General features: G+C 44.3%; 1 protein-coding gene across 5 annotated transcripts in view; it reads left to right on the forward strand.

The window, feature by feature from the left end:
• LOC126251336 (RNA polymerase II-associated protein 3-like) overlaps positions 1-23,026 on the forward strand; it is a 117,648-nt gene that overhangs the window by 17,697 nt on the left and 76,925 nt on the right. For 4 of the 5 annotated variants that reach the window (XM_049951691.1, XM_049951690.1, XM_049951692.1 and 1 more), the window contains exon 2: positions 13,508-13,661. In XM_049951691.1, coding sequence (XP_049807648.1) covers positions 13,524-13,661 — 138 coding nt within the window. In that variant the 5' untranslated portion in view covers positions 13,508-13,523. Of the gene's footprint in view, positions 1-13,507; positions 13,662-21,777; positions 21,786-23,026 lie in introns of those variants that run through there. The other variant, XM_049951693.1, reaches the window with a different exon arrangement.

Below are 23,026 nucleotides of genomic sequence, written 5' to 3' on the forward strand. Positions count from 1 at the left end.
ACGATATCACGTGGCGACATCACATCCCCATCACGCTCCCGATTTTTATTCAAAATTTTCTGTCGCTTCGTTCCTTCTGTGTGCAAGTTGGTTCCTCCCGAGTCCAGGAGAATGGGGTCCCACAAGGTTCTGTCTTGAGTGTCTGCCTATTTTTAGTTGCTGTCAATGGGCTAGCTGCAGCTGTGGGAACATTCAGCTTCTTTGTATGCTGATAGCTTTTGCCTGCACTATAGCTCCACTTGCATTGTGGTTGCTGAACGGCAACTACAGGGCGCTATCCGCAGGGCACAGTCTTGAGCCATCATGCATGGCTTCCAGTTCTCGGCTGCCAAGACTTGCGTCATGCATTTCTGCCGGCACCACACTGTTCGCCTTGAGTGGCGGCTTTATTTTGACAGTGAACCTCTTGCCATGGTGGAGACACATCAGTTTTTGGGCTTTATTTTTGATACCTGGTTGACTTGGCCCCCTCATATTTGGCAGCTTAAATGATCATGCTGGCACCAACTTAACGCTCTTCGTTGGGGTGCCGATCGGTCTACCCTTCTACAACTGTATCAGGCGTTGATTCAGTCTGTCTTGATCCGACTTGCAACTGGGGCTTTCCACACAAGCCCTGCCAACAGCATACTTGTGGAGGCTAGTCTCTCTCCATTGTGGATCCGGTGCCAGTGGCTACTGGCCACGTATGCTGCACATGTTTGTAGCTTGCCCAGGCATCAAAATTACCGTCTCCTGTTCCCCAACTCGGTTGTCCATCTTCCAGAATGGCAGCCCCGGTCAGGGTGTATGATCGCAGTTCACGTCCGGGCTCTTCTCTCTGGGCTAGAGTTTTTCCCTCTCCCACCTCTTTTCGAGGCCCATATACGTATACCCCCATGGTGTGTGCCCCGTTCATGCCTTCGGCTAGATTTGGCACAGGGCCCAAAGGACTCAGTCCCTCCTTAGGCGTTCCGCCGCTGCTTTCTTTCCATCCTTGCCATGTTTCCCGGCTCTGCCGAAGTCTGTACCAATGGTTTGATGGTTACTGATCAAGTTGGGTATGCTTTTACTCTTAGGGAACAATCTGAACAACGCTCATTCCTGGATAGCTGCAGTGTTTTCACTACAGAGCTAGTCGTCATCTCTCGCGCCTTAGAGTATATCCGCTCCTGCTCCAGTGAGTCCTTCGTTATCTGTAGTGACAGCTGCAGTGTTTTCACTACAGAGCTCGTCGTCATCTCTCGCGCCTTAGAGTATATCCGCTCCTGCTCAAGTGAGTCCTTCATTATCTGTAGTGACTCCCTGACTGATTTGTGAGCTATCAACCAGTGTTTTCCTCGTTCTCGTCTGGTGATGGCTATCCAGAAGTCCCTCGATACTCTTGCCCGTTGCGGCCACTCTGTGGTCTTTGCATGGACCCCAGGTCATGTCGGCATCCCGGGTAATGAACGTGTTGACACACTGGCCAAACAGGCTATCAGTGCACTGGTCCTGTAGATTGGCCTTTTGGAGTGTGAGCTCCAGTCAGTTTTGTGGCAGAAGGTCCTTGGCACCTGGGGTGATGAATGGCGCACCCTGCCTAAACCCAACAAACTTCAGATCGTCAAGGAGACTACCGGTGTGTGGCGCTCCTCCTTGCAGGCCTCTCGCAAGAACTCTGTTGTCCTCTGCCGGCTACGCATTGGCCACACCTGGCTGATGCACGGTTATTTATTGTGCTGTGAGAACCCACCTTTTTGTCACTGTGGATCAGCGTTGACAGTGGTCCACATCTTGGTGGCCTGTACACTTTTAACTGTGCTCAGGCAGATGTTTACGCTGCCTGATACGCTCCCTGCACTTTTGACATGCTGCAGTGGCAGGCTTAGTTTTGAATTTAATTCGTGCAGGGGGCTTTTATCGCTCGATCTGAGGGTTTGCCTCTTTTTTTTCTTTCTTTCTTTCTTTTTTTAGTCTGGCCTTTGGCCTACAGTTTTAGATTGGGGTTTTTAGTATGTCTCTTGGTGGTTGACTTTTTCTTTGTTTCCATGGTCGGGCAACCACTATAACACTCTGTGTGCTTTTAATTCCTTTTGTCTGCTCTTTGTCTGTGTCTTTCTTGTTCTGCATCATTCCTTGTCATCTCCGTTGCTTGCTTTTTATTCGTTGTGGGTGTTTCATGGTCCTGGAAAAAGGGACTGATGGCCTTTGTAGTCTGGTCCCTTCAACCACACAAACCAACTAACCTCAAGTACGTATCGTAAGGATGTTGTTAGTGAAATAACATGTCATGAGTGGTTTCAGTGCTTCAAGAACAGTGATTTTAGTGTCGTAGACCGGAGTAGTGGTGGAAGAGAGAATGTTTTCGAAGATGCAGAATTGGAGACGTTGCTGAGTGGACTTGCGTCAAACTCAAGAAGAGTTGGCACAATTAATGGGAGTGACACAGCAAGCCATTTCAAAATGTCTCAAGGCTATGGGCATGATTCAGAAAGAACGAACTTGGGTCCCGTGTGAGCTGAAACCAAGAGACGTTGAACGGCGATTGTGTGTTTGTGAACAGTTGCTTCAAAGGCAAAAACGGAAGGGATTTCTGCATCACATTGTGACCGGGGACGAAAAATGGGTTCATTACGATAACCGTAAACGCAAAAAATCATTGGGATATCCCAGCCATGCTTCCACGTCGACAGCCAAACCGTATATTCATGGCTCCAAGATCATGCTCTGCATTTGGTGGTGCTTGTTATCGAATGCAATTAATACATTTGAGCAGAGCATTAAAAGACAAACAGCCACAATACAGCAAGAGGTACGATAAAGTGATTTTGCAGTACGACAGTGCTTGACCCCATGTTGCAAAAGATGTGAAAACGTACTTGGAAACGTTACCCCTCCCGCCGTATTCTCCAGACGTTGCTCCCTCTGACTATCACCTGTTGAGATCCATGGTGCATAGCCTGGCTGACCGACACTTCAGATCTCCTGAAGAAGTCATAAATTGGATCAATTCGTGGATTACTTCAAAAGATGAACAGTTTTTTTGATGTGGGATTCCTACATTGCCCAAAATACGGCAGAAAGTAGTGACCAGCGATGGAAAATACTTTAAATGATACATGTGTAACAATTTGTTTCATTAAAGCCTCAAATGTTTGGGAAAAATCAGCAGAAGCAAAGGTGTACACATTGTAGTTTCCACTATATGTAACTGAAACATATCCATTTCCCCATTTAAATTCTGTAGCCTACCTGCCTGTAAAGGGATCTAACATGCCACTCTCCGACTCTAAGAATGCCAGTTTTGTTGTTCCTGATGATGATGTCCTCGTGAGTAGTCCCACATGGAATTCTGAATAGGGGACTAGTTTACCTCAATAATAAATCCAAAGGGGATTCCATTATCATGAAGTCATACAGTAGACTTATGTGCTCTGGGGAAAACCCCCTGTGGGTCCAGGGGTTAGAATAGGCCCAAGGTATTCCTGCCTGTCGTAAGAGGCGACTAAAAGGAGTCTCACACTTACCGGTCCTATGAGTTCAGGTCCCATTCTATGGTTTGACCTGCCATTTTCAAAATTCTTCAGGAGTACGGGCCATATGGGGAAGGATGCCTTAAGAGATGCACGAGTTATCTATAGTGCCCTTAGATTTGATCTCATGATTCTCTTGTCATAGCATTGCATCTACACCTGGGATTCAACTATTTGGACTAGGACACTTTCCGGGGTGTTTCATCTTCTGTTGTCTCCTGTCCCCTTTTGCCCCCATGACGATATTGGATTTCTCTGCACCCAATATCCAGCATGGTAGCCAGTCCATTGTGGTGGGTCCGTCATGTACCCATTTGGTGGTAGCCCCCTGACAACACAGGGATCGCACTGCTGCTGCCTGAGCTGAAAACACCCCAAGTATGCCATGGAGTAGATGCTTGTCTTCCTACTGCATCAGGACTCCCAGCAATGGCCATCATGCAAGTTGGCCTTCGCTGTGCTTGGGTGGCACCCATGGAGAAAGCCCCTGATCGGAATGAAGTGCACCAGGGTGGAGACCATACGGCACCAGCAGTGCAAGATAGAATACAGGGCAAGATAGAATACAATGTCGACAGATATGACCCTAAATCGTTTCCTTCCCTCGCTACACCATGGGAGGAACGTAGGGCTACAGAACGGTGAGAGCCATATTCGCCTCAGTTTTTAGTCTGAAGCAGAACCAATGTGGACTCTCTTCTACCTACGAAGCCTCAATTTTTCGTTGAACACCCTGTGGTTAAGTTTGGAGAAGTGACACGGCTGTCCAAGATGCGAAACAATGCATTCTTGATTCAGACAGCACCCCCAGCTCAGTCCCGAGCGTTACTTGCCTGTGACAAGCTGGGTGGTATTCCTGTTTCCATCATTCCCATAAAAGCCTCAACATGGTCCAGGGGATCATTTGTCATTTCAATCTCCTCTTGCAGTCTGACGACGAGCTCCGCGCCAATTTAGAACGGCGGTGTGTTCACTTCATCTGGCACGTATATTGGGGACCCATGACAACAGGGTTGCTATCAATGCCTTCATCTTGGCCTTTGAGGGTGATTCATTGCCTGAATAGGTCAACGTGATGGTTTACCGCTGTGAAGTTAAACCATACGTCCCTCCCCCTTGCGGTGCTTTAAGTGCTGGAAGTTTGGGCACATCTTCCCGCTGCATTTCCAGGGCCACATGTCGAGACTCCAAATGTCCACTGCACCCAGATACTCCATGTGCACCACCTCCTGCTTGCATCAACTGTGGAGAGCACCACTCCCCCCTGCTCGTCAGACTGTCCAGTACTCCAAAAGAAGCGGAAAATCATGGAGTACAAAACCCTGGACAGGTTGACTTACACAGAGGCTAAACGTAAATTCGAAAGACTACACCCCATTCGGTTGACGTCAACATAGACTGGAACTACATCACCATCATCGTCCCAAGTGCCAGTGGTTCCTCACTCTGTGACACACACAGTGGGCCCTCTGGGCCACCAGAATACATCCGTCTCCTGGTGGTAGGGGTTAAATCTTCGTCCGTTGCTCCCAAAACACCTACTTTGGGAGCAAGGCTCCCTCAAACGCAAGGGCATTGGTCCCCTCCCCCCTGCCAGAGAAGCAACAGCCTTCTTCGGCTCCTCTCATGCAGAAGGGGTCCATTGGGGGTCCTCTCTTCAAAGGTCTCCATTAATGCCACAGTGGACACTTAGCAGTAGCTCAAGGAGCCAAAAGCTGCTGGACGAAGAGCTCCACGGTCTTCCTCCATGCCTGAAGCTGCTTCGGAGGAATCCTCCCAGCAATCCCCTGAAGAGAAGTGAGAGAGCAAGCAAACTAAGAACAAGTCTGCGAAGAACAGGACCCTCTGGTGGCCCCAACACCACCACTCCCTATCAATTCTGCATCTGAGGATGCGGTGGAGATCTTAGTGTTCCCTGCGGACCTGGATCTCACTGATGCCTCATCCACTACCGCAATGCCTACAAACATTCAATCGGGGGCAGCATGTGACCCTAAGGCATAACCTGCCTCCTTGTGCGCTTCATGCCTTCCCAGCCGTACGATAACGTTATCCTTCAGTGGGATTGCGGCGGTTTTTCCACGACCTGGCTGAGCTATGGTAACTCTTAAACTTTACACCTGCTTTCTGCATTGCCCTCCAGGAAACCTGGTTCCCGACAATGCACACCCCTGCCCTCTGCAGTTATAAGGGATATTACAGGAACCGTAGTGACTATAATGGAGTGTCAGGTGGAGTTTGCGTCTGTGTCCTGAACTCGGTATGCAGTGAACCTGTGCCCCTTCACACCCATCTTGAAGCTGTGCTGTCAGAATAAGGACGATGCAGGAAATAACTGTCTGCAACGTATATCTTCCTCCAGATGGCTGCACTGATTAAGTAACTTCCTAAACCTTTTCTACTTCTGGGAGATTTTAACACCCATAACCCCTTGTGGGGTGGCACAGTTCTTACTAGCCGAGGCAGAGATGTCAAAAATTTACTGTCACAACACGACCTCTGCCTCTTAAATACAGGTGGCCCCACAGTTTTCAGTGTGGCACATGGCACATATTAGGCCATTGATCTCTCAGTTTGCAGTCCTGGCCTTCTCCCATCTATCCACTGGATAGCACATGGCGACATGTGTGGTAGTGACCACTTCCCTATCTTCCTGTCATTCCCTCGGTGTCATGCCCACGGACACGTACACAGATGAGTTTTCAACAAGGCAGACTGGAAAGCCTTCGCCTGTGCTGTCACTGTTGCATCTCCCCCACATGGTGCCAACGATGTTGTGATCGAGCGGGTCACTACAATGATTGTTTCTGCGGCGGAAAACGTGATCCCTCGTTCTTTCAGCTGCTCCCAGCGAAAGTCAGTACCTTGGTGGTCGTCGGAAGTTGCTGATTAAAGAGCGTTGGCGAGATCTACAGTGACACAAGTGGCACCCTTCCCTCGAGCATCTAATAGCCTTTAAACAGCTCCGCAGCCGTGTTCGCCAGCTTATAAAAAGACGGAAACAGGAGTGTTGGGAGGGGTATGTCTTAACAAGTGGGTGCCATACGTCACCTTCCCAAGTCTGGATGAAGATCAGACGTGTTTTTGGGTAACCGATCCCAACAGGTGTACATGGTGTTAATATAAATGGCATTTTATCTACCAATGCAAACGTGATTGCTGAGCACTATGCTCGCACCTCTGTGTATGAGACTTTCAACCCCCCCCCCTCCCATCCCTACCCCCCTCCCCCCTTTCGCACTCTCAAATGGCCTCTCAAATGGCAGACGGAAGGGAAAGTCCTCTCATTCACTACACGCCCCATTTACTTACAGAGTGGGAGCACCTCAGTGGCCTTGCACATTGCCCCAACACTGCTCCTGGGCCAGATCAGATCCACAGTCAGCTGATTAAACATATCTTGTCTGACTACAAGCGACATCTCCTCTTGATCTTCAACCAGATCTGGTGCAAAGGCGTCTTTCCATAGCGCTGGCAGGAGAGCACCATCATTCCGGTGCTCAAATCTGGAAAAAACCCGCTTGATGTGGATAGCTATCATCTCATCAGCTTCACCAACATTCTTTGTAAGCTGCTGGAACGTATGTTGTGCCAGCGGTTGGATTGGGTCCTGGAGTCACGTGGCCTACTGGCTCTGTGCCAGGGCAGTTTCCGCCTACGTCGCTCTACCAATGATTATCTTGTGTCCCTCAATTCTGCCATCCGAACAACCTTTTACAGATGCCAACACCTTGCTGCTGTCTCTTTTGATTTATGAAAAACATATGACATCACCTGGCGACATCACATCCTTCCCACATTATACGAGTGGGTTCTGAGAGGTCCGCTCCCAATTTTTATCCAGAATTTCCTGTCGCCTTGTACTTTACGTGTCCAAGTTGGTGCCTCCCATAGTTACCCCCATATCCAGGAGAATGGGGTCCCACAGGGCTCTTTATTGAGTGTATCTCTATATTTAGTGGCCATTAGTGGTCTAGCAGCAGCTGTAGGGTCATCCTTCTCACCCTCTCTGTACGGGATGACTTCTGCATCCCGTACTGCTCCATTAGTACTGGTGTTGCTGAGCAGCGAATGCAGGCAGCCATCCACAAGGTGCAGTCATGGGCTCTAGCCCACGGCTTCCCGTTTTCGGCCACAAAGTTGTGTGTTACGCACTTCTGTCGGCATCGTACCGTTCATCCAGAACCAGAACTTTACCTTACTGATGAGCCCCTCACTGTAGTGGAGAGATGTTGATTTTTAGGACTGGTTTTCGACACCCAGTTAACTTGGCTTCGTCACCTTCATCAGCTTAGAAGTGCTGCCAGCACCTCAATGCCCTCCGCTACCTGAGCAGCACCAACTGGGGTGCAGATTGCTCTACGCTGCTGCAGCTATACGGAGCCCTTGTTCAATCCCACCTTGATTTGGGAGTCTGGCTTATGGTTCGGCGGTGCCCTCAGCGTTGTGCTTACTCGATCCAGTGCACCACTGTGGCGTTCAATTAGTGACAGGAGCTTTTAGGATGAGTCCAGTGACCAATGTCCTGCTGGAGGCTGGAGTCCCTCCATTGCAGGTCAGGCATGCACAACCACTGGCCAGTTATGTTGCACACATTCATAGCTCTCGTTGCACACATTCATAGGTCTCGGACACATCCAAATTACCGTCTCCTTTTCCCACCCACGGCAGTTCATCTCTCGCATCAGCGGCCCAGGTCACGGCTTATATCTCGTGCTCTTGAACACAACTGTTCATGCCCTGTGGAGTATTTTCTTCTGTGTACTGACTCCTTGAGCAGCCTACAAGCTATCGACCAGTGCTACCCTCGACATCCTTTGGTAGTGACCATCCAGGAGTCCATCTATGCCCTGGAATGGTCCAGTTGCTCAGTGGTGTTTGTGTGGACACCAGGACACGTTGGAATCACAGACAATGAACTTGCTGACAGGCTGGCCAAACAGGCTACACGGAAACCACTTATGGGGATCGGCATTCCAATAACTGACCTGAAGTTGTTTTTACGTCGCCAGGTTTTTAGGCTGTGGGAGACGGAATGGCATAGTCTCAGCATGCACAACAAACTGCTTGCCATTAAGGAGACTACGAATGTGTGGCAGTCCTCCATTTGGGCCTCTCAGAGAGACTCTGTGGTTCTGTGCCGGCTAGACATTGGCAATGCTTGGGTGACCCATGGGTACCTCATGTGCCATGAAGACCTGCCTCAGTGTCGATTCGGCGCCTGGTTGACAATGGCCCATATTCTGGTGCACTGTCCCACTTTTGACTGCTCTGTGACGAAATCTTGGGTTACCGGACTCATTGCCACTAATTTTATCTGACAACGCCTCATCGGCTCATTTAGTTTTATGATTTATTCATGAGGGTGGGTTTTATCAGTCTGTAAAAGTTTTAGTGCATGTCCTTTGTCCCTCTGTGTCCTCCACCAAAGTGCTTGTAGGGTGGAGATTTTAATGTGTTGTCAGAGTGGCTGGCTTCTCCTTTTTATTCTCATGGTCAGCCAGCCATGTTAAACTGTTTTATTGTTTTAACAGGAGGCTGCTGGTTCATACCTCCACAGTATTTCTTTCCAAATAGTAAGTAGGATGTGTACTAGATTTGGTTGAAATCAATCCAGATGTTTAGGAAGAACTTTTACCCGTGGCTTTGCCCACATATGTATATCACACATATTTAACATGTTTCATACATATTTGTACATATAGTTCACCTGTAACTCTAGCGACTTTTACCCTGTTGTTTCAGCTTCATGCAGCTCAGTATTTATGATGTCACATCTCGTGAACTGTGTGTCATCCAATGATGTAATTTTGTAGGTACATTCAGCACTATACAGGGTGGTCCATTGATCGTGACTGGGCCAAATATCTCACGAAATAAGCGTCAAACGAAAAAACTACAAAGAACAAAACTTGTCTAGCTTGAAGGGGAAAACCAGATGCCATAGGTCAAATGGATATCAATTGCGTTTTTTAAAATAGGAACCCCCATTTTTTATTACATATTCGTGTAGTACGTAAAGAAATATGAGTGTTGTAGTTGGATCACTTTTTTCGCTTTGTGATAGATGGCGCTGTAATAGTCACAAACATATGGCTCACAATTTTAGACAAACAGTTGGTAACAGGTAGGTTTTTTAAATTAAAATACAGAACATAGGTATGTTTGAACATTTTATTTCGGTTGTTCCAATGTGATACATGTACCTTTGTGAACTTATCATTTCTGAGAATGCATGCTGTTACAGCGTGATTACCTGTAAATACTACATTAATGCAATAAATGCTCAAAATGATGTCCATCAACCTCAATGCATTTGGCAATACGTGTAACGACATTCCTCCCAACAGCGAGTAGTTCGCCTTCCGTAATGTTCGCACATGCATTGACAATGCGCTGACGCTTGTTGTCAGGCGTTGTCGGTGGATGACGATAGCAAATATCCTTCAACTTTCCCCACAGAAAGAAATCCACAGACGTCAGATCTGGTGAATGTGCAGGCCATGGTATTTTGCTTCGACGACCAATCCACCTGTCATGAAATATGCTATTCAATACCGCTTCAACCGCACGCGAGCTATATGCCGGACATCCATCATGTTGGAAGTACATCGCCATTCTGTCATGCAGTGAAACATCTTGTAGTAACATCAGTAGAACATTACGTAGGAAATCAGCATACATTGCACCATTTAGCTTGCCATCGACAAAATGGGGGCCAGTTATCCTTCCTCCCATAATGCTGCACCATACATTAACCCGCCAAGGTCGCTGATGTTCCACTTGTTGCAGCCATCGTGGATTTTCCGCTGCCCAATAGTGCATATTATGCCGGTTTACATTACCGCTGTTGGTGAATGACACTTCGTCACTAAATAGACCGCGTGCAAAAAATCTGTCATCGTCCTGTAATTTCTCTTGTGCCCAGTGGCAGAACTGTACACGATGTTCAAAGTCGTCATCATGCAATTCCTGGTGCGTAGAAATATTGTATGGGTGCAATCGATGTTGATGTAGCATTCTCAACACCGACGTTTTTGAGATTCCCGATTCTCGCGCAATTTGTCTGCTACTGATGTGCGGATTAGCCATGACAGCAGCGAAAACACCTACTTGGCATCATCATTTGTTGCGGGTAATGGTTGATGTTTCACATGTGGCTGAACACTTCCTGTTTCCTTAAATAACGTAACTATCCGGCGAACGGTCCGGACACTTGGAAGATGTCGTCCAGGATACCGAGCAGCATACATAGCACACGCCCGTTGGGCATTTTGATCACAATAGCCATACATCAACACAATATCGACCTTTACTGCAATTGGTAAACGGTCCATTTTAACATGGGTAATACATCACGAAGCAAATACCGTCCACACTGGCTGAATGTTACATGATACCATGTACTTACACATTTGTGACCATTACGTCGCCATCTATCACAAAGCGAAAAAAGTGTCCAACTAAAACATTCATATTTCTTTACGTACTACACGAATATGTAATAAAAAATGATGCCTTAGAGTAAGAAAAAGACAAAATAAATTTGGGAAAAATAAATTAGGTTGCAGCAGGAAAAAGCAGTTTTTATTTACGAAAAAGTATTGGAGACAGATTAATAGGACCTTTCATTTTTCCATGAAACACTGACAGGAGCATCACACAGTGAATTCTTAATGGAATATTTCAGTTTTTTTCTGGAAGACATTCGACTACACCGATGTCAGAACATGTGGTTCATCCACAATAGGGCACCACCTCATTTGGCTCTGCAAGTAAGAAAAATATGCCATGGGTCAACATCATAGTGGCCTGCTCACTCTTTTTATTCTACCCATTGGATTTTTTATTTTTGGGGGTATTTAAAGGACATAGTGTACTAAAGATCTATTGCAAATATTGACATTCTTCATCAACATGTTCAAGAAGGGTTTCATAAGATACTCAGACATCTGGAATATGGTAGTGACTAAGACAGTCCATGATGCTTTGTTTAGACGATTGTGTTAGACATAATGGGAGACATTTTGAGCATTTCATTTAGCCATCAGAATACAACATTCGAAGGGAAAAGAAAAAAGTGCCAGTAGCACCAATTTGAAAACAAAAAGCCAGAAATGAAGCAGACATGTAACAACAAAAAAGTGTCTGTACTTAAGAAAATAAAAACAAATTGACCATATGTATACAGGGTGTTACAAAAATGTACGGCCAAACTTTCAGGAAACATTCCTCACACACAAATAAAGAAAAGATGTTATGTGAACATGTGTCCGGAAACGCTTAATTTCCATGTTAGAGCTCATTTTAGTTTCGTCAGTATGTACTGAACTTCCTCGATTCACTTCCAGTTGGCCCAATTGAAGGAAGGTAATGTTGACTTCGGTGCTTGTGTTGACATGCGACTCATTGCTCTACAGCACTAGCATCAAGCACAACAGTACGTAGCATCAACAGGTTAGTGTTCATCATGAACGTGGTTTTGCAATCAGTGCAATGTTTACAAATGCGGAGTTGGCAGATGCCCATTTGATGTATGGATTTGCACGGGGCAATAGCCGTGGCGCGGTACGTTTGTATCGAGACAGATTTCCAGAACGAAGGTGTCCCGACAGGAAGACGTTCGAAGCATTTGATCGGCGTCTTAGGGAGCATGGAACATTCCAGCCTATGACCCGCGACTGGGGAAGACCTAGAACAACGAGGGCACTTCCAATGCTTCGTGCAGTTGACGATAGCCCTAATGTCAGCGTCAGAGAAGTTGCTGCTGTACAAGGTAAAGTTGAGCACGTAACTGTATGGAGAGTGCTACGGGAGAACCAGTTGTTTCCGTACCATGTACAGCGTGTGCAGGCACTATCAGCAGCTGATTGGCCTCCACGGGTACACTTCTGCGAATGGTTCATCCAACAATGTGTCAATCCTCATTTCAGTGCAAATGTTCTCTTTACGGATGAGGCTTCATTCCAACGTGATCAAATTGTAAATTTTCACAATCGACATGTGTGGGCTGACGAGAATCCGCACGCAATTGTGCAATCACATCATCAACACAGATTTTCTGTGAATGTTTGGGCAGGCATTGTTGGTGATGTCTTGGTTGGGCCCCATGTTCTTCCACCTACGCTCAATGGAGCACGTTATCATGATTTCATACGGGATACTCTACCTGTGCTGCTAGAACATGTGCCTTTACAAGTACGACACAACATGTGGTTCATGCACGATGGAGCTCCTGCACATTTCAGTTGAAGTGTTAATATGCTTCTCAACAACAGATTCGGTGACCGATGGATTGGTAGAGGCGGACCGGTTCCATGGCCTCCACGCTCTCCTGACCTCAATCCTCTTGACTTTCATTTATGGGGGCATTTGAAAGCTCTTGTCTACGCAACCCCGGTACGAAATGTAGAGACTCTTCGTGCTCGTATTGTGGACGGCTGTGATACAATACGCCATTCTCCACGGCTGCATCAGCGCATCAGGGATTCCATGCGACAGAGGGTGGATGCATGTATCCTCGGTAACGGAGGACATTTTGAACATTTCCTGTAACAAAGTGTTTGAAGTCACGCTGGTACGTTCTGTTGCTGTGTTATCATTCCATGATTAATGTGATTTGAAGAGAAGTAATAAAATGAGCTCTAACATGGAAAGTAAGCGTTTCCGGACACGTGTCCACATAACATATTTTCTTTCTTTGTGTGTGAGGAATGTTTCCTGAAAGTTTGGCCGTACCTCTTTGTAACACCCTGTATATGAGCTTTTTTGCTTCTTTTTATGTCCTATATGCATTCCTCAGAGGTTTCTCTCATGTAAGTCGTTATCCTGTACCACTTTCTCTTAAGATGTTAACTACCTACCTGCCTATGTACCTTAGGTGTAGTTTTATGCTGTTTTATTTGTATTGTTTTAAAGAGTGAATATATTATTGAGATATATAATTAATGCTTACAAACCACATTTACAGGAACATTCACATGTTGTATGTGCTGAGTAATTGATCCTTACAGGTTTTTTCATGTTGAGATGGATCCTATCGTGTTACAAAAACAGATTCGTGATAATGCTCAGGATGTACAAAATTATATGTTGGATTTAAAAAACTGGGAGGAAGAAATGAAGAGGAAAGAACAACTATTACGTGAAGAGTCAGCAGATGACAAGGTATAGAAACTCATTCCTACTGCCTTTACTGATGAGCAGAGCTTGGACTTTCATGCACTTCAAAGTATGAATGTAATTTATGGTCTGTAGATTTATTGTCTCCTAGACCATTTATATAGATAAGGAACAGCAGAGGGCCTGTCACACTACCGAGGGGAATGCCAGAAATCCCTTCAGTTTTATCCGATGACTTTCCTTCATTTGCTATGAACTGTGACCTCTCTCACATGAAATCATGAATCTAGTTGCATAACTGAGATGATATTCCTTAATTGCGCAATTTGATCACAAGCTGCTTGTGAGGTATGGTGTCAAAAGCCTTCTGGAAATCTAGAAATATGGAATCTATTTGAAATTCCTTGTCAAGAGCACTCAACATTTCATGCGAGTAGAGCTAGTAGTGTTTCACAAGAAAGAAGTTTTCTAAATATGCTGACTGTGTCTCAATAGTCTGTTCTCTTCTAGGAATTTCATAATTTTTGAACATAATATATGTCCCAAAATCGTGCTGCAAATTGATGTTAGTAATATGGGCCTGGAGTTTAGTGGCTTACTCCTATTGCCTTTCTTGAATATTGGTGTGACCTGTGCAGTGATTTAAGTTGCTTCACTACTTTGAGGATATCTCCTTCTATGTTACTCATGTTGGCAGATGCTCTTGTTTCGAATTCTGGCATATTTACTTTATCTCCTTTGGTGAAGAAATTTCGGAAGACTGTGTTTAGTAATTCTGCTTTAGCAGCACTACCATTAATAGTATTTTCATTGCTGTTGTGCAGAGAAGGTGTTGATTCTGCCTTGCCACTAGCATACTTTGCATACAACCAGAACCTCTTCGGATTTTCTGTTCATTTCAAGACAAAGTTTTGTTGTAGAAACTATTATAAGCATCTCAAATTGAAGTCCGCACTAAATTTCGAGCTTCTGTTAAAGATTGTCAATCTTGGGGATTTTGTGTTTGTTTGAATTTGGCATGCTTTTTTCATCTGCAACAGTGTTCTGACCTGTTTTGTGTACCAAGGGGGATCAGCTCCAACTTTTGTTAATTTATTTGATATGAATCTCTCAGTTGCTGTTAATACTATTTCTTTGAGTTTGAGCCACATCTATCAACACTTACATTGTTAATTTGGAAGGAGAGGAGATAGTCTCTCAGGAAAGCATCCTGTGAATTTTTATCTGCTTTTTGGAGTAAGTGTGTTTTTCTTTTGTTTTTGGAGGATTCTGGAGTTACGGTACTCAGTCTCGCTAGGACGACCCTATGTTCACCTATTCATGTACCCATTTTGATGCTTGTTATTAGCTCAAGATTATTTGTTGCTAAGAGGTCGCATTTTTCGAGCAGAGCCATACTCATCTGATAACCTATACAAGTGGTGGGCACAAGACTCAAATTGACTATCCGCTTACAGGAAGACGCAACCTGAAGCAGGTAACTGACTTAAAAGTCATCCCCTCAGAATCAATTGCCCCCAAGCATCAGCCTCTTGTTATGGGCCTGAAGTTGAATATCCACAACCCAAATCGTTCCCCCTGCGGGTCCGGGGGTTAGAATAGGCCCGAGGTATTCCTGCCTGTCGTAAGAGGCGACTAAAAGGAGTCCCTCCCCCTCAAGGGGGTAGTTTGCGCCTGCGTCCAGAGACGGACGGTTCCACGACTTACATTTGTGGTCAATTTGGTTTCTCGCTTATTCTGGTTTCTTCCTTCCTTCCTTTGTTTGGTTCCTTTCTTTGTCCTTCTCCCTCTCTCACTGTCTTCCTTACTTTTTACCTTGCCTTCTTCTCCTTGCCTTCTTGCCTCCTTCTCCTTGCCTTCTTGTCCACCCTATGGTCTCCACCTCGGCATTTGAGACAGTCTGTCCTTTCTCTCCCTCTCTCCCTTTTTTTCCTCTTCTTCTTTCCTCCCTGTGCATGCTTGAAGGCCGACCCACGCGTTGCCGGGGACGGGGTAACGCGTAATTCCCCGCCCTGGGTAGACAAGTAAGGCACGCACGTACCCCCTGTAGTGCCCTCTGAGATGGTCCCCACAAGGAAGGAGCACGCCATTGGAGACGCTGGCAATCATGGGGGGATTCCTCCGCAATGGATTTCTCTTCTTCTTCTCTCTCGACTTCTGCCCAAAAACAGAAACTTGACCAGCCGCCAGTGACAGAAGTACCACCGCCTGCCCCAAAGTTCCTCGTAGTTTCTAGATCTGAGGACGGAACGGATTTTTCACCTGTCAACCCTTTCATTATTCAGAAGGGCGTAGATGCCATAGCCGGACCTGTCAAACCTTGTACCAGGATGCGTAACGGTACCATGTTGTTAGAAACTGAGAGCACCTTTCAGGCACAAAAACTGCTTCGGGCCACACTCCTGTATGCGTTCCCTGTCCGGGTGGAGGCTCACCGCACTTTGAATTTGTCGCGTGGTGTGGTATATACTAGATCACTCGACGGATTGACTGACGAGGAGATTCAGTCTTTCCTCGCTGAGCAGGGTGTGACGGCTGTCCATAGGATCATGAAAGAGGTCGACAATGACCTTGTACCAACCTGGACACGTTTCTTGACCTTTGATAGCGTTCAGCTGCCGTCGCGCATCAAAGCGGGCTATGAGGTTATTTCTGTTCTCCCCTATGTCCCGGCACCTACACGCTGCTACCAGTGTCAGCGTTTTAATCACACCCGCCAGTCTTGTTCTAATGCGGCTAAATGTGTCACTTGTGGCAGGGACGCCCATGAGGGTGACTGTCCACCTCCGTCTCCTCGTTGTGTCAACTGTCAGGGTGACCATGCAGCATCCTCCCGTGACTGTCCCATCTACAAGGATGAATGCTGTATACAGGAAATTCAGGTCAAAGAGAAAGTGTCCAACTCAGCTGCTCGCAAGCTATTTGCTAGTAGGAAGCCCACGCTGCTCCCAGCAGGGAAATCAATCTTCATTTATACAGATGGCTCTAAGACCAATGACTGTGTCGGGTGTTCTTTTATTGTTGGGGCACACAGTTTCAAATACCGGCTCCATGGCCATTGTTCAGTCTTCACAGCTGAGCTATTTGCTCTCTACCAAGCTGTTCTTTACATCCGCCGCCACCGACATTCTGTTTATGTCATCTGCTCTGATTCCCTGAGCGCCATCCAGAGCCTCAGTGATCCGTATCCGGTTCACCCTTTCGTGCACCGGATCCAATGCTCTCTTCAGCAGCTGGCGGATGACGGTTCTCCGGTTACCTTTTGTGGGTTCCTGGCCATGTCGGTATCCCTGGGAACAAAACTGCAGATGCCACAGCCAAGGCTGCGGTCCTCCAGCCTCGGACAGCTTCTTGTTATGTGCCTTCATCTGATTTTAGCAGGGTCATTTGTCAGCGCATTTTATCGCTGTGGCATGCCAATTGGGCTACACTTACTGACAACAAGCTTCGGGCCTTGAAACCTCTCCCCACGCCTTGGACGACCTCTTCACGCCCTTCTCGGCGGGAGGAGGTCGTTTTGGCCTGGTTACGAATTGGACACTGCCGGTTCAGCCATCGCCATCTGCTGATGGCTGCGCCGGCGCTGTTCTGCCATGTGGGCAATTGCTGATGGTACGCCACATTTTAATGTTCTGTCCGAATTTTAATACACTGCACATTGATCTTGGCCAGTCATGTACTCTGGATGCCATTTTAGCGGATGACCCAGGAGCAGCTGCTCGCGTTCTTCGTTTTATCCACTTGACAAACCTGTCTAAGGACATTTGATCATGCTGTTTTCTTTTAATCCCTTGCCTGTTAATGTGCCTTTTATAGTGTTGTCCTTTTTAGTTGCTGTTTTAACCTTGTGCCTTGCAGTGCATTCATAACTTAGTCTGGGCACTAATGACCACTGTAGTTGTGCGCGCCACCCCCCCCCCCCAACCCCCCCCCCCAAAAAAAAAAAAAAAACAACAACAACAACAACGGACCAGCCAGTAGAAGGCATATGGAACAGCATCACTAGCCAAGCCCACTGTACAGCAAATGAGTAACCAATAAAGAAGTCTTATAGTGGAATGAAGACGTGCACGCTGCTGTGAGGTAGAAGAAGAAATATTTCGAAGTATGGTCCCAGTCCAGCACTAATGAAGATATACAACGCCACAAGAAGCAAAAATTGGCTGCCAAGAAAGCACTTGCAGCAGCCAAATATTCTTACTATGGCCATATTTATGATGAACTAGACACAACAGAAGGAGTAAATAAAATTTATCGCCTTGCCAAAGCACGCCACCAAGCCACTCTGGACATTGGCCATGTCAGACACATAAAGGACAAAGACTCCTTCGAGACACAGTCAACATTCTCCGCAGATGAAGTGATTAGTTCTCCAAAATCAGCTATGAGAAATTTGACCATCCTCCAATACTGATTGCTGATCCAGTTGCTGGACCTGTACTACCAATTAGCATCCAGGAGTTCAAGGAAGTGGTTAAGAAGTCGAAAAATGGGAAGGCTACTGGCCCTGATGACATTCCAGTGGAAGTATGGAGGATCCTTGGCCACAAAGGTGCCACAATTTGTACTATCCACTTCAGCAGAATAATTGATGAGGATATAGTCCCAATAGTCTGGACAACAAGTGTTACACAGCCAATCTGAGCGGGGAAAGGTGATGCGACAGAATGCTCGCAGTACCAACCAATTTGACTGCTTTGAGCGTGTTGACTCCAGGGGCTCCATGCAATTGTTTGTATCACTCCAAATCAATGCAGGCTTATCAAAGGAAGTGGAACTACAGGTGCCATTCATGCCACTCAGTTACTTAGTGTAAAACACCCTGAGAAAAACAAGGATACTCATATGTTATTCGTAGGTCTCAAAAACGTCTTTGACCGTGTCCCACATCAACGTATTTGACGTGCATTATGGTCTCTCAGTGTTCATGAAGCTTTTGTCTGACGGGTCCAACTGCTATATCAAAATGTCTCCAGTAATGTCCAATGTACAGTGGGAACATCACCCACTTTTACTACAGTGTCGGAGTACATCAAGGTTCAGTAGTGTTACCCCTACTATTTATCCTCTGTATGGTCACTGTGATGTACGACTTACGGTCACCCCACCCTTGGTCACTCCTATATGCTGATATTGTTTTGCTGGCAGGCAAACACCATGAAGATCTCCAGGAGCAGACTCAGCAGCAATGGAATCAATGACTTCGCAGGTTTGGCCTCCAACTGAATACCAAGAAGACTACTTGGAGTGTGGTATTCAAACTGATGGGACCAGCAAAGTCAGTGGAAAAGACCTGAATTACTCAATTCAGATATCTTGGCTCACTCATATGCAATGATAGTAAAAGTCTTCCAGATGTCCGTGCCTGTGTTAACACAGTCTGGATGAAATGGTGCCAGGCGACTGGCGTCTTGTGTGATCACCGTATGTCTTTATGCCTTAAGTCAATGGTTTATAGGACTGTAGTATGCCCAGTCACACTTGTTAGGTCAGAATGTTGGTCAACGACAACGAAGCATGAGCAGGCTCTCCACATGATGAAAATGCAAATGCTCTGATGGTCCCTTTGGCTTATCTGATTTGACCATGCAACAAACGTCAATGTTTGGCAGCGACTTGGAGTTGCAGCCATCTCAGACAAACTACGGGAAAGCAGGTTAAGATGATACAGACACGTCATGTGCAGTAAAGCAGACCTAAGACACGATAGATGGACTGTGTCAAGAAGTGTTTGGAATTTATCAATGCCACATATGAAGATGCCCTTGCCAGACCCAAATGTCAACAAGCAGACCCTGCTAGTGCAGAATAAATGATAAGAAAAAGAGTGTGATTATAGCTATGAGTTTATTAAAATGTGCCTTAGTAAACACTAATTTACTCTGAATACTCTTCTCATTGCAAGCACTAACTGCAGCAGGGATACTTGCACTGCTTCATTTTTGTACATCACATCAAGCACCTTTTTCACATATTCTAAATTATCTCTATAATATAGAGCTGCTTCAGTCATGTTCGCCATCTCTTGATGATTGGCTCTGGGGGTAAATGAGTATCTTCCATCATATCAGTAAATAACTTCATTCTTGATGGCACCTTAACAGACACTTTTTTCATGGAGGAAATTAAGGCACTTCTGGAAAATTTGCTTGAGTTTCCTCTGCCAGCTGGTGAAGGGTATATACTAAACAAATCATACGAACTGCTTTAAGATAAAATACCTGCAAAACTTTAGCAGCCTAAATCTTGCATGCTGTTGCACCTATGCATCATGAACGACCTTGGCAATCATTGAATGGTTTGTTTCTTTCAGTACCTCGGAGAAAAAGAGATGGGATGTTCTTGGTTCATTTCATCATTTTTCCCACAGTGACATCAGCAGTAAATTTTATACATATGTTGGTTGTTTCATTTACAGACAACCACAAGCTTGAGCCATCAAGATTGTCTCTTATTTCTTGTATTACCTGAAAAGAATTAGTTTGTTGAAAAGTAGTAAGATCGAGGGTGTAATTTTGGGGTCTCACTTTTGGTGTGGCACCAAATTTAAAAAGTTTATAAAAATGTTTCTTAATCATAAACTAAATGAAATTAAACTCCATTCCACTACAGACCATACATAATTTCACATTTCCACCTTTTTAATTTTTGTATAATACTTTAAAAAGTTTTAAATAATTAACAAATTATTATAAAGCACGCAGTATTGGGGGGGGGGGGGGGGGGAGTTGACACACATACTAATTTCATTAAATAAATTTTTAAACTTACTTCTTCATAATTTTTTCCGAGGTAGTTTCTCCTTATTGTTTATTCATCAGGAACTTTTTGTTCAGAATATTTTTTCCTGGAATGTTCAAAATTCTACATTATTTAACTTATTCAAAGGGACATGGGCTGAAACTAATGCTTTGCAGATATCCTTCAAAAAATTGTCATTGCAGGAAATGCTGCTGGTAAAGTTTGGATCTTAGTACTTTTCGTAATCTGGAATTTTTTGTTGCAGGGCACTTATAACAGTAGTATAACAATAAAGTGAGTTTATGTTAGTTAAATAAAAATGATGATCACTAAAATGAAAATCATATATTGATTTTTAAGATATTCTGAAAATACAAAATAAAACTTACGTTTTTCATACACTTGACACAGTACTGTATCTCCATCTGTTGTAAGAGTAGGACTTCTATCAATCCAATGTTCAAACAAATAAGCCTTACTGCTCTTCTCCTTCAGCATTATAATGTTCTGTTTCCTCCCTCTCACACTGCAGAAATTATGAGTAACAGCACATTAGTTACAAATTTAAAAATTAACTGAACATGGCACTTTTTAATTCTTGGAAATGTTAATATTGCAACAGATGGCTTCATATGTAACGTAATCCAAACTGTAGTGTGTTTTATGATGCAGTGGCTGCACCAAACTTTTAAATATTTGCCATGTGATTATTGAACACCATTCAGTTTATGTCAAGTTGTTGGGCCCAAATTTTTTTATACTTTATAAAGGAACCACTCATTGTTGATAGCTATGTTCTTCTCATTTCCTGACATTTTTATGGATTTAGATACTTGATAAATAACAGCTCTTCTACACAAACAGAGCAGTAAAAAAGTTTGCTTTGGTGTTTCCCTTCCTCTTAAAATATCATGGTGAAATATTTGTGTTTCGAGAATAATTGTTGAAAAAGTAAAATATATGCATAAATTAGTTAAACATATTCATTAACCCCTTATATATTCATTTATACACCCTATAAAACTTCATTAGTAAATTCCTTACAACTTGGAATGAATTTATTCCTTACATGCATACGTGTAACTGTCAAGGAATGCAGTGTGCAAATATGTAAAAATCCGATCTCTACTTGTATCAGTTACTAATGTTTAACATTAATATGAATGTTTTCAATGGAATTAGTCAAGAAACTCAGTTCGGTCTTTCGGTGTTTTGATATTCCTGCTCATTATATCCACACTGGAAGTTTTTGTGCTTGATGTTAGTACATCAAAGATGAATCTTTCATCTTGTTTAACCTTTTTTTACAGTGATAACACAGTCTTTATACTACTCAACAACCTTACTAGCCTATTGATGTAGTAGTATAGTTGCGACCTATGCAAGCTCAGTTGAAGGTAGCTACCATTTCACAGTGAACATACAAAGGTAGGGTATTTTGAATTCTTTATTTATTTATTAACGTCACAGTGACCCACCATCTTGGTAACTATAATGGGTCTTTGCTACAACAAACTATACAGTTTCCAGGCTTTTAGTACTTTTCTTGTTTTTCATACAATTAAATTGTTAGTTAAAAAATAAAAGCAAAGTAAAAAAGACCACAGAATACATAAGTACAATTGGAAAATAAAATTACTTATTCTTAAGAAGAAAACAATACATGAAGGGGCATAGGAAAAGAGGTTCCTTTACCTAGCTATTTGAAGTGGGAGGGCTTTGGTAAATACTTCAAGCCTGTTTCACCTGAATTAGCTTATTTTATTCTACTAGAGGTACTACTATACGTATGTATGTTGTGATGTTAACTCTACGTGAGTTGTGTATGAGGTATGACAGTATTATTTGTTACTACAATTGCTTCCTCCACTTAACTGTGCCGTAAGCAGGAGAGGAGCCTCGAGAGATGACCTGAAGCCTCACCTCTCCATAGGGTGCTTCGTCTCTATGTTGTGCGTTTGTGTATGTGTATTTATATTTTATTATACTGCATATGAATGTTTATGCACAATTTTACAAAGTTCACATTTTACAGTTTACATCTTACACATTTTACAAACTATATTTTTACATGTTTGCAAATAATGATCCAAAGAACTAAATCAGTCCTTGCTGTACTTGTACAAACAGGAAAATCCATTATTTTATTTCTATGCTAACTTATTTCTAAATTCCATGTTTGTATTATCTGTAGTATTGTTGAAGTCGAGTGATCTGTTACTATGCCTTATATGTATCTGGTGATATCGGAGTATTCATATCATCAGTATCTATATGTTTATTTGTTTCCATATCAGTGTTTGTATCTCTGCTGTCCCATGCATCATATTGTGGAGTAGTGTGTGTTTCGGATTGTGTTCCTGTAAAAGGTCATTGCTGCTTATAAGTCTTGTGTAGCACTATCGATATTACATCAGTGATGTGTTAAGTATGTTCCAATTATTTGGGTCTCTTAAAGCTTGCCCTATGTCTTAGATTTCTGATGTCAGGCTTACACGTGTGTGTGTGTGTGTGTGTGTGTGTGTGTGTGTGTGTGTTGTGTGTGTGTGTGTGTGTGTGTGTACACGATTTTAATGTTATGTGTTCGGGAGATTCATATCGCCCACATTCACAAAAATCACTTCGGCTAAGGCAAAAGTGGTGCAGGTGTGTAGGGTAAGGGTCATGGC

Source organism: Schistocerca nitens, chromosome 4 (assembly GCF_023898315.1).
Source record: "Schistocerca nitens isolate TAMUIC-IGC-003100 chromosome 4, iqSchNite1.1, whole genome shotgun sequence".
NCBI classification, from domain to species: Eukaryota; Metazoa; Arthropoda; class Insecta; order Orthoptera; family Acrididae; genus Schistocerca; species Schistocerca nitens.